At 42.8% G+C, this 13125-nt stretch overlaps 1 protein-coding gene across 4 annotated transcripts in view; it reads right to left on the bottom strand.

The window, feature by feature from the left end:
* RELCH (RAB11 binding and LisH domain, coiled-coil and HEAT repeat containing) overlaps window positions 1-13125 on the bottom strand; it is a 127184-nt gene that overhangs the window by 52642 nt on the left and 61417 nt on the right. For all 4 annotated transcript variants that reach the window (XR_006389948.1, XM_044293122.1, XM_044293120.1 and 1 more), the window contains 3 exons: window positions 10077-10152; window positions 8442-8537; window positions 1194-1306 (listed from right to left, as the gene is read on the bottom strand). Coding sequence is in view for 3 of the 4 variants with exons in the window: in XM_044293122.1 (XP_044149057.1) it covers window positions 1194-1306; window positions 8442-8537; window positions 10077-10152 (285 nt within the window). In the remaining variant the exon portion in view is untranslated. The remainder of the gene's footprint in view (window positions 1-1193; window positions 1307-8441; window positions 8538-10076; window positions 10153-13125) is intronic.

The following is a 13125-nucleotide window of genomic DNA, read 5'->3' as shown; positions in this document are numbered from 1 at the left end:
TCTCCTTTTTGTTATTTTAACATATGACAATAAAATTTATATATTTTTGGTAATTTGAGCTCTTTTTTCATTTGTTTCTGCTATTTCACTCGGGAGCTTTTACCGAGTTATACTTTAGGTGTATCCCCTGTGGCTACCAAGGGTGGGCATTGTTCCTTACCCACCCTGGGGATATCCTGGGTCATTTTTGTTTATCTTTGTGTGTTATTAGTTTAAGCAGACTATTGTTTATTGTTGTGACTTAGATGACGATCAGATCACATATTATGACCAATTTGTGCAGAAATCCATATTATTCCAAATGGTTCACATACCTTTTCTTGCAACTGTACCTTGAAGGGACAATTGAGAGGGGAAAAAGATAACAGTACAACAATAATTTGTCACGTGGGCCTCTAATTTATGTTACTAAAGGGGTTTTCTCATCTCAGACAATGGGGGCATAACGCTAGGATATGCCCCTATTTTCTTACAGGTGCAGGTCCCACCGCTGGGACCCGCATCTACATCAAGAAAGAAACCCCGAAAGTGAAGGACAGCGCACTGCGCAGCCGCCCTCTATTCATTTCTATGGGGCCGCCGAAAATAGCTGAGCGCTGGCTCTGCTATTGCCGTCTGCCCCATAGAAATGAATGGGAGCATGGGCCACACATGCGCGGTACGCTCCCATTCACTATTATAGGAGAGGCAGGGATTAGCGCTTGGTGGTGGATGAACCCCAGGAAATCTGGGGTCCTCCAGCCACAGCGCTCCTCGCTGGACCCGCACCTAACAGACAATGGGGGCATATCCTAGCGAGATGGGAATACCCCTTTAAGCCTCACTAGCTTTCTAAGGAGGCCGCAGCAAGCTGCGTGTCCCCTTTGTGGTTTACCAGGCACAGTCCAAACTTTTATTAGCGTCTGTGTCTGGCGTCGCCTCTCTTCCTTATTCACTTGAATGGGACAAGGTTGTAGTAAAGTGTGATGCCAAGCACAGGCTATACCAAAAGTACAAAACTGTGCTTGGTAAGCAATGCAGGGAACCCGACGCTCGTCATGTCGCCACATTCCCATCAGAAAGCTAATCGGTGGGGAGTGCCTACAGTCAGTCTAAAGCTAAGCCATCAATTTCTCACATCCCCTTCAAAGGACTTCCCTGAGGAGGGGGATCAGCAGACAAGCCCAGAGACATGGCTGTGAAGCAAATCATACCTTTGCTCATCATCTGGACGCTTTATTAAATTAAACAGAATATGCAGGAGCTGGTCTCTTTCTTTAGGCTCTGGGTGGAGGCAGGCGGTGCACAGTATCAATGGAATCAATTCCTGTTTGTCAAGAAAAAATAAAAAAGCAGAAGTATGAACAGATGGCAACAAGGTTTACTTTGACATACATTGATTTAAAAGCCACTTTAAAATATGGGTGGATAAAGATAATTTTTGTTGCTCAGTTTTGCAGGGGTACAAAGGGATTGTTAAAGGCATAGTGCAACGTAACTACGAGGCCGGGTTCACAGGTTTTCATTTCTTGTAGCCATCACCATGGAGAAGATCCAAGTATAAAGGAAAAAAGTCTGGTATTACTTCTCTTTTTTTAATACAAAAACCATGAATATAAAAATGGTGTGAATCCAGCCTAAAATAGTTTGCTTTATTCATACATACAAGGGAAACAAAGAGCAGGGGTGGAAATACAGATGAGGACAAAGAAAAAGGAACTAAAAGAATGAAAAAAAAACAATGCAAAAGTGGTTTGTTAGAGGAAAATAAAGATGACGTCATAGGATAGTGGCACCTTTTGGGACAATTTCTTATATCATTGCATTTTACTCTAAAAAATAAAATAATTTTTTCAGTTGGTGTCTGTTGAACATTTTCCAACACTTGTTCCTCTACAGTGCACTGGCAGACTATTGCTCTCTGCCTCACACTGAATCCATCAGGGAGTTGCTCTGAGGGCTCAATGTGAAGCACTTATCTCTGGACTCCAGACAGCTCATAGACACTCATTGCTACATTCTTATCAAACTGAATTTAGATAGAATGTACAGTACAGACCAAAAGTTTGGACACCTTCTCATTCAAAGAGTTTTCTTTATTTTCATGACTATGAAAATTGTAGATTCACACTGAAGGCATCAAAACTATGAATTAACACATGTGGCATTATATACATAACAAAAAAGTGTGAAACAACTGAAAAGATGTCATATTCTAGGTTCTTCAAAGTAGCCACCTTTTGCTTTGATTACCGCTTTGCACACTCTTGGCATTCTCTTGATGAGCTTCAAGAGGTAGTCACCTGAAATGGTTTTCACTTCACAGGTGTGCCCTGTCAGGTTTAATAAGTGGGATTTCTTGCCTTATAAATGGGGTTGGGACCATCAGTTGCGTTGAGGAGAAGTCAGGTGGATACACAGCTGATAGTCCTACTGAATAGACTGCTAGAATTTGTATTATGGCAAGAAAAAAGCAGCTAAGTAAAGAAAAACGAGTGGCCATCATTACTTTAAGAAATAAAGGTCAACCAGTCCGAAAAATTGGGAAAACTTTGAAAGGGCTATTTGACCATGAAGGAGAGTGATGGGGTGCTGCTCCAGATGACCTGGCCTCCACAGTCACCGGACCTGAACCCAATCAAAATGGTTTGGGGTGAGCTGGACCACAGAGTGAAGGCAAAAGGGCCAACAAGTGCTAAGCATCTCTGGGAACTCCTTCAAGACTGTTGGAAGACCATTTCAGGTGATTACCTCATATCAAGAGAATGCCAAGAGTGTGCAAAGCAGTAATCAAAGCAAAAGGTGGCTACTTTGAAGAACCTAGAATATGACATATTTTCAGTTGTTTCACACTTTTTTGTTATGTATATAATGCCACATGTGTTAATTCATAGTTTTGATGCCTTCAGTGTGAATCTACAATTTTCATAGTCATGAAAATAAAGAAAACTCTTTGAATGAGAAGGCGTGTCCAAACTTTTGGTCTGTACTGTATATTTACCAGCTGTCAGAAGGCCAGATTAGGACTACTGAACGATTCGTCAGAGCAGCTCTGACAGATTCACTGCAAAGCAGAATGCAATAGTGTGTACATGCAGTGAAACTGAAAGATGGGTTGTTTTTTTATAAGTTGAAAGCATGATTTCAAGCCCCGAATCAGTAAAATGCAATCATAAAAAAGTGCCCCAAAAGTGTCCACAGCCTTTAAAGTGATTCTTCTAAAATGTGTCAAAATTTGGCAGGGAGCAGGGAACTTTGTAAAATGTTTTAGATGATAACCATACTCACCTCTAAAATGTCCCTGCCTGCCCCCGCTGGGCTTACAGTGATGACTTTCACCTGACCACTATAGTCAATCACCGCACAGGTGACCACTGATGCCAATGATCGGCAGCAGCAGTCACACAAAATAATAAAATGGCAGGTGACCTCTGTTGCATGTTTTATATAAATTTTTCGGGTTTGTTTAACTTTACAAAGTCCTCTTCCATATTTTAACTAATTCTGTAGAACCTCTTTAATATATTTCACGCGATATTACTATACGAGGAATGATGGGAAACTTGTAAGTGATTGAGTTCCTATAATTCAATGAATAGGCTACACATGCATTGATATTCCTTAAAGTTACAACCTGTATGAAACAAGTACTATACATGATATGGAAAGGAGACATGGATTGCATAAAAACAAAAGTCTAAGGGTCGATTCACACGTCCGTGGTGTATTGCACATCAGCAATTCACCCAGCCGGCACCCCCATAGAACTGCCTATTCTTGTCCGCAATTGCGGACAAGAATAGGACATGTTCTATTTTTTTGCGCAGCCACAGCCCGGAAGTTTGGGGCCGCGCTCTGGAAATGTGGATGCGGAGAGCACATGGTGTGCTCTCCACATCTCTTCCGGCCCATAGAGAATGAATGCGGACGTGTGAATCGACCCTAAAAGAGTGCTTATATAGGTATATAGCGCATACTGGACCTCCTCTCCCCGTATACCAGTCTGTTGCTCAGTAAGCTATTTATTTGGAAGCATTTGTTCTGCTATGTTCACCTAAGCAATGCCATCATGGTGTGATCCCTGTCTGCACTTATCTTTATAATCTGTGCAGGACAGGAAAAGGAAGTAGAACACAATAAGCCCATTGTATTCTGTAACCCTCATGACTGCCACCCCTTCACTACCCAAAAACATCTGATAATAACCCACTTTATTCCTCAGGACAACATATAAAGGTAGCATTATAAGCAATGTCTGAGTTATTAAAAAGTTAGCCATGGCAGCATTTGTCGTAAAGCAATAAAATGATCACCCAGGGGCAGATTGGGAAATTTCCCAGTGGGGCGACCAAAGCCCTCTTCACGGCCAGCATAATTAATGCTAGGAGCTTCTGGTACTTCAAATATATTGCCTTCCTCAGGACGGTGCTAGTGTTGAATGCTGCGGCACTGTGCATTTGGTTCTGCTAGGGCAGCAGTTTGTGCTGAACTACTTATGTTGGTCCTGCCTTCTGTCAATTTGGACACACATACAACATGGGGCCACTATTATTATTATTTTTTTCAGGGCCACTTTAAGTTCCCAGCCCGCTCCTGCTCTCATGTATTTAATCCTCTGCCACTTTTATCGCCACCACTTCCACCCTCCTCAATGCTGCAACCATGACCTCCTCTTCTTGGCTGCAGTGGTGAGCGAGGATTGAAGTGGCAGCACCAGAAATGGTGGGAGATAAAATAGGTGAATAGATATTATTTTATCACAAATGCTGCCTTCCCTAACTTTTTTAATTTATCAATGTATTTACGCCAATACTTTAGGAGTTAAATTGTCTCAAATGATGGCGCCTGCCATAATTTTTGCGCGCCCTGACACTTCTTCAGTAGCAGGATATGGGGTGGGGCTTAACAGGAGGGGTGTGGCCTACCACAGCCTGCCAGGTTTACTATAAGCTATGTAAGAACATTCCAGAAGTTATAACAAGCCTACAGTAGCCCCTAGCTGAGTTTCTGGCACAAGGACTCCCAGAGATGTTCCTAATTTATTAAGAGGCATCTCATTCCAAGGCGCTGAGGGGACCAAGGCTGGCGTAGGCGAACATCGGTCTTGATAAATGTCCACCAATGTCTTTTTTCATAAAATGCTGCATTTCTCATTCCTTGTGATCAGATGTTACATGCTAGGAAATTAGAAAACACCTTACAACCACTTTTTAGTACTAGTGTTTTAAGACCATTTTCTTGCATGATTTCTTTTTTTGTAGCATGGTTTGGGGGGTGGTGATCTTTTATAAACATTTTACCACAGGCTCCTCTAAAAGGGAAAAAGTCTTCAAAAAGTTGAATGACAAAAAAAAAAAAAAAACCTTGTAAAACATTTTAATTTGATGGTGTTTTTCATAAGAAAAAAAAAAAAAAAAAAAAAAGCGCCAAGAAAAACACAGGCCCATTTCACACGAGTGTGACGGAATGGCACCGGATGCGTTCAGTGAAACTCGCACCATTTTGAAAGCAAGATCATTCAGTTTTGCGTTCAGTTTTTTTCCACGCGGGTGCAATGTGTTTTGATGTGTTTTTCACGCGCGTGATAAAAAAAAAAAAACTGAAGGTTTACAAACAACATCCCTTAGAAACCAGCAGTGAAAAATGCATTGCATCTGAACTTGCTTGCAGATACAATGCGTTTTCCATTGAAGCCCCATTCACTTCTATGGGGCCAGGGCTGTGTGAAAAACGCAGAATATAGCACATGCAGTGTTTTTCAGGCAACACAGAACTGATGCGTGAAAAAAAAAAAAAAAAAAAAAAAAGCTCATGTACACACACCCATTGAAATGAATTGACCAGGATTCAGCACGGGTGCTATGTGCTCACCGCACGCATTGCACCCGCGCAGAAAACTTGCTCGTGTGAAAGGGGCCTTAGGGTGGTAGCTCCCTAACTGCAAAATGGTGCGAGTTTCACTGAACGCATCCGGAGCCAATCCGTCACGCTCGTATGAAAGAGGCTTAAGACTATTGAGTTCATTTGTGGTCTAAATACTTTAAATGTAAATCTTATTTTATGTCACAAATATTCTGTATTTAGTCTTTTTGTTCTAAACTGGGTGCAGCCTACAGTCTAGATCTAGTTCCAGCAGCCACCATTTTTAGAAGTTGCACTACATGGATTTTTATAGCAATCCGTGAAAACAAAAAGTATATAATAAAAATAAGCATTATACTGCAAAGACAAAAATAAGGCAAGGCTCAAGACATAAAAACAAAGCTACTATTACTTAAATTGAGCACCATTCTCCTTTATAGACAATTCCTTTAAGATTTCACATAAATAAAGTATAGTGTATCCTTGCTGTGCACCCAGTGTACATTTCTAGGCTTGTGGTCAGCCATGAGAAACAAGCAAAAACAAACTAAAGGAAGCTCACATAGCTGTGGTCTATTCAATTATACAGCTCACAACCAACAGAAAGACCGTGAAGGCAAACTACAGAGAGGCAGTAGAGGAAAATATGGTCATGTCCAAGTCTCTACATTAAAAACAATAGGGATACCATCACCAAACTAAATCACAAATTATAAAAAGGATACTTAAACCACTATAGAGACTGAAATGATTAATAAAACTGATGCAGTGCAGAACATTTTCCACCACTGTGATGGAGCGGCAGTCTCCATTTCTCTGAGCATGAGAGCACAACTTCTTTAACCGCCGCACGGTACGTTTTAAAGAACAAATTAATGTGCAGAGCTTTTTTTTCTCTCTGCTAATAAAGTGGACTCCCGTCTCCCAAAAAACAAAACCCAAAAGGGATCTGTTTGACTCCGTTCCTCTCAGTTATGTGCCAAATCCAGCACTTCCGTTATTTTTATTGTTCTGCTCCAATAAGGGGCAGAATAACGGAAATGAATAGGGGAGGTGTGAACTGACCCTTAGGAGTGATGTAATTTAGGACAACCATATTGAGTAGCTTTAACATACACAAAATGCATAGGGTTCCGCTTTAAGGTAAACCAATAGTGACGAAGCATCTACTATAATTTCACTTCTCCACAGCTGTATGCTAGCGGCCGCGGTAAACCGCTCTACCATTACTGCAACTAGAAAATGTTTGTCCTATGCCATATCAATGGTAGTATTTCCAGCAATCTTTACAATAAAATCAATTATTTGGCTTAGTATGTGTCATTTGCATTTAGTGTGAAAAGATTTTAATCGCGCTAACACGATTAGATCTAAATTTCCTCCTCCCCCTAGAAACCTTCACAGGAGGTGAGAGGTGACAGCAGCTTCACCCAAGGTTTGAATGTGCATGAGGCGTCACTTTCTACATTCACTGTCACTTTTTTAGGACTACTCATGGATTATGCATGCCAATACGTTTTTCTGCATTAGAGAAGCACAAAAAGACGCTATAGTCTAGTTTAACGACATCTAAATTTTGCAACAATAAATCCAAGCTGAAGAATGTCTACTGTGACCTGCAAAAATAAATGATAACTCCTGCCTGTAAGCAGTCACTGTAGCACTAGCTTGTGCTGCCACCAAGTGGTCTACTAGAGTTACAGCAGCACTCCAACAGAAAAACTGACAGATGCAGTAAATCACTCCCGTCACTCACTAAGCCCCGTTATAGCAGTCACCTCCTATTTTCCTATGTGCAACCTCTAACAAGAGAATAATCTGCCATCTTTACTGAAACTAACCTAGTCCGCGGGCAGTATTTCCCATAATGTCACAGAGAGCTGTGGTTAGATCGCATCAAAAGCTACTGTATCACATGGTCTTCATTTTTTGCAGATAGGATGTGGACCTATTCATTTCAATGGGTTAACAAAATATGCTGACAGCACACAGTTTGCTGTCCGTAACCATATGTCCGTCCCGCAGCCCTGCAAAAAAGAAACTTCCTATTCTTGTTCGTTTTGTGGGTAAGAAAAGGCATTGTTACAATGGGTCCGCGAAAAAAAATAATAAAAAAGGATGCAACATGGACATCACATGGATGTGATCTGTATCTTTTGCGGATCTGATTTTTCCGAATCGCAAAATACATACAGTCGTGTGAATGCATCCTAAGGCATAGGATAGGAGACAGGCAATGCTGTAGTTACTGGATCTCAGCCAAACTTGTTAGTACATTGAACAGGCGGGCAAAAACTAAGATTCTTTCAAAACTTTTAGTGGATATGACGAAGATACTTCTAGTACTTTCATATCTTGAACGGACAGACAGGACAGCGGTAATGAACGGACCAGTACTGGGTTCTGTGATACACAGGGGAATGTGGTAGGAATATTGTGGAACTACTCAACTCACCTGGCACAGATGCATAACCATTTTCTAGCAGCAGATGCATGCACAAAAATAAAACTGTCAACTCAATTAATTTACCATGCACGGCTTGAAAACTGTAATCTAGGCAAAACTAAATATAAAAGTCACCGAAAATGAATGGGTTTACCTCTCTTTTTGCAAGGAGCACGTTTGGGACAATATGAGGCAAGCACCGTCCCAGCATCAGCATGACTCCGTTCTCGCTGTCAGCAATCCTGGACACCTGCAAATGGAAGACATGTTGGTAACCAAACTGCTCTCATGTGAGGACTCACTCAAATGGAAAACAATGAGAAACGATGAGAAAAATCTGCACTGAAGCTGGAGTGTGGAGACACAATTATGCCTCCTGCTGAATACAGATTTTTTTCCTGAACATCATGGTAAAGCTGGCCACATACACGGTCATTTTAATTGCAGATCACACTAAGTTTTTACAAATGATTCACTTTTCTAACGACAGGTGTTAGAACTTCACTTTGTCTACATCTCCCATCAGGGAAAGCAAGGACTGACTTTGTCCAATTATTTGTATCTCTCCATTGGCGCCATGAAGTCAGCTCCCAGGATTCATATAATGTTAGTCCGATGAAGCCTAATGTCGTGGAGAAATGGTCAAGATTTGGCTGGCACCTGCTTTTAATAGGCCCTATTAAGACCCCCTTTTTATCTGCCAGAGTAGAGAGCTGCTACAACGAGTGACTCTTCCTCTTGGGAATTCGACAAATACACGCATTACATGGTCAATTGTCCCCAGTGATAATACAGTCAAATATACGCACTTGATAAAGGACAACTGCTTTAAAGGCTATGTACACCTTCGGAGGCAATTTTTTATTATGATTGCATGTTACTCATTTTTGGCTCAAAATCTATTTTTCAATTGGCCTTCATTAAAAATATTGATCTGTTCTGTCACAAAGTGTTAACTGTTTGAATAGTACTTTCACTTTGTGACTGTCATCTAATAAGGGCTCATGCACACGACCGTATGCCCTCCGAGACATACGGTCCATGAGCGGGCCATATGTCCTGGAGCGGCATACATCGTGCGCACAGGAGCAGACAACATCATAGGTTACTATGATACTGTGCGCATCGGGCCGCACGCAGGGCTATTGTCCTGCACGCATATGATCATAAGAGTGCAGGACAGTAGTCCCACAGGCGGCCCGATGTGAACAGCATCATAGTAACCTATGATGCTGTCCGCTCCCGTGCGCACGATGTATGCCGCTTCGGGACATATGGCCCGCTCACGGACCGCATGTCTCGGAGGGCATACGGTCGTGTGCATGAGCCCTAAACCTCATCCCTAAAGTACTGAGAGGCCATATTCTTATCAGTAAGATAAGAACTGAGATATAATAAGTGTTTATAAGGTCAGAGAGCAGAGATAAGGAGTCTGTCTGCTCCTGGTCTGACTGAAAAGATAATCTAATGGGCGGTACTAGAGCTTGTCAGCCCTGTACAGAAAGGCAGGACACCATATTTTTTTTATAAAGACCAATTTAAAAATTGCCTCCAAAAAGGTGCCTATAGCCTTTAATGCATACCTAGGATTACAGAGTGCTTCTCGGTACATATTAGAGCCTAAAGACAGAGCTATAATAAAAGAATGATTTGCCTCCATGCAAGAAGAAAGGCAGTAGAAAAATGAACTTGACTGCCCAACTTGAAAACAGACTGAGCAGTCATTTAGCAGAAAATAGGACGCAAGAAATATCTAGAAATATGCAAACTACAGAGAGTGGCAGATTACCTCTGATCCTAGACGACTGTCAGCGGACATGCGGCAAAAAGAAAGCAGCGCTTGAAGAAAGGCCGGAGACAGTTTTCTGTTGGACAGAATAAAGAGAAAGTTACATTATGCCTATCATTTTCACTAAAATGTGTGGCTTCTAATCCCTATAGCTCAGGGGTGCATAGGGGATCATGGTTGGGGGCCACTTTGTCGCATGTAACCAACCCCCAGGGCCGAAAAAAAAAATATTAAAAAGGGGTAGCCACTAAAATACTGTATTTATGGCATAGCAAACATACAGTATATACCATGAACGTCTGGTTACATTTCCAGGACTCCCTTCCAATGGGAAAAATACGAAAAACACATGTGGGCAGCCGCAACGGTTGGAGACCGCAAAGAATGATAAATGTGGCCCCCAGGCCGCAGGTTGTGAACCCTTGCTATAGCTGCCGCGAGGCGGCTACCTGGCTGAAGAACTCAGATACATTTGGTTAGCACTATGCATACAAGCAATGATCCATCTGAATCACCAGCAGTGCAAATAACTAAGTCCATATCACATTGTGATGCAGATTTCACATGTACGTGGCCATAGAGTCACATTAGCCTGACAGAGGCCAAAACAGTATACTGCACAAACAACAATATAGAATAACGTGTAGTCTATGCTATCCCATACAATGGTATACAGTAAAACCTGCATATGTATAACCCTTTAATTTCAATCCCAGCATAGAAATTGATCTGCACAGCTGTTCAGTGCCCATACATGAGAGTGGATCTGTCAGCAGAGAGCTATGTTCTGCTACCACTTGTAGTCAAAGGGGTATAAATTCATTTTGTGTTGCTTGGCTTAAAAGAGCACTGAAAGAATAAAGCAGAATATTTGAGTCCAGTGTGTGTACTCACCCCGACTTTCTGTAACCCTTTCTTCAGGGGCTCGCAGGCTGCTGTCCATCACAGCCCTAGGGGGCAGGGGAGAAGAGGCGGGGGAGTCTGCAGTATTCTTTCAGTGCTCAATTTTCCTCTTATATAGGGTAGTTCTCTGGATAGTCGGGCTGCAACGATTACTCAATGTAATCGATGAAAAAAAAAAAACCTCGATGCAGGATTTGTTTAAACCACGTGACCACAGAGCCCCTCACTCAGCGCTCCGTGGCCTCCCGTTGGCACCGGGCTGCATACATCGCTGGCTGGCACTGTGTGCGACGTCAGGTCCTTCACAGTGCATGCTGGGAAGAAGACGTGGTCCGTCTCCTGCGGACTCCATGTCAGCAGACTGCCAGGAAGAGGGCACTTGTGATTTGAAGGGGCTGGTGGTACTGGGGAACATGGATGGCAATGGCATGGAGGGGCTGATGGCACTGGGGGAGTTGGGGACATGGCAATAGATGGCATGGAGGCACTGGGGGAGTTGGGGACATGGCAATGTATGGCATGGAGGCACTGGGGGAGTTGGGGACATGGCAATGTATGGCATATGGCACTGGGGGAGTGGGAGACATGGCATGGAGGGGCTGATCTGATGGCACTGGGGAAGTGGGGGAACATGGCATGGAGGGGCTGACCTGAACTTTCTGAAGGCACTGGGGGACATGGCAATTGATGGCATGGAGGGGGCTGATGGCACTAGGGGAGTGCTATATGGCAATGGATGGCATGAAGGGGCTGATGGCACTGGGGGAGTGCTATATGGCAAAGGATGGCATGGAGGTGCTGATGGCACTGGGGGAGTGCTATATGGCAAAGGATGGCATGGAGGTGCTGATGGCACTGGGGGAGTGCTATATGGCAAAGGATGGCATGGAGGTGCTGATGGCACTGGGGGAGTGCTATATGGCAAAGGATGGCATGGAGGTGCTGATGGCACTGGGGGAGTGCTATATGGCAAAGGATGGCATGGAGGTGCTGATGGCACTGGGGGAGTGCTATATGGCAAAGGCTGGCATGGAGGGGCTGATGGCACTGGGGGGCATGGCATGGAGGGGCTGATCTGATGGGCATCCAGCTATGACAGATGCAGCTAGAGAACTCAGGCAGTCTGATTCTCCACCGGAACAGACTGCTGGATTTCACAATACAACCTTAGATACACATTCTGGCAGAAGAACAGCCTGCCTTGAGTATACCGTATTGGGTATAGCCGGATACAATCAGCTATATGCTCTCATTGACTATAATGTGGTCCAAGGCCAATCTGGCCATGTTCCGGCATACATGCTGGGTATCGTCCAAACAAAAACGCTAATTGAAGCCATTACAGGCAATCAGTGCAGCAGCCGGCAGTATCCAGCTATACCCGATATGGTACATTCCGGCGGTACTTCTGACAGAATGTATAGTGCAGCTGTGAAAGAAGGCTTATGTGTGTGCAATTATTTGCTATACCACTGTAAGAAATAAAAATATTGTTTTTATAAAGCAATACGTTATTTAAGGTTTTTCTTATTCGAGTACTTGTTTAATCGTTGAAATAATCGATAGATTACTTGATTACTAAAATAATCGTTTGCTGCAGCCCTACTGGATAGGTCATCAGTATCTGATTGGTGGGGGTCCGACACCCGGGACCCCCGCCCACCAGTTGTTTGAAAAGGCACTGACATCTCATCAGGAGTGTAAAGTAACTAACCATGTGGGTCCTGACAGAACACTAACTGTAAAAAGGTAGTAGTGGGGCACTCTGCATTATTGAGAACAGTAGGGTTTATTAATAAAAATAAATATAAAAATGAATAGATATCCTAAAATCTATATTAATTAATTGATTTAGCAGTAATAATGATTACCAAAGACAATAATGCATAGAATGCTAAAACTAGTAGTGCAATATTTCTTAAAAGACAACTCCTTCAATAGTCCATCAATAGCCTTCAATAATTCCCAATGGCTGAATGGGATACTGATCATCCGGAACCACAATAGTGTTGAATAGTCCGCAATATAAGGGACATATCAATGTGATTAGGTTGCAGTCAGATATATTTCAAATTTGAAACAATATACCAGGTAGTCTCCAGTCTAAAGCGCAAGCAAGTGCCGACGAGCGTCCTGCTCACTTAAC

Source organism: Bufo gargarizans, chromosome 5 (genome assembly GCF_014858855.1).
Source record: "Bufo gargarizans isolate SCDJY-AF-19 chromosome 5, ASM1485885v1, whole genome shotgun sequence".
Taxonomy (NCBI): domain Eukaryota; kingdom Metazoa; phylum Chordata; class Amphibia; order Anura; family Bufonidae; genus Bufo; species Bufo gargarizans.
The sequence above is the reverse complement of the archived record's forward strand: the minus strand, read 5'-3'. Positions and strand labels throughout refer to the sequence as shown.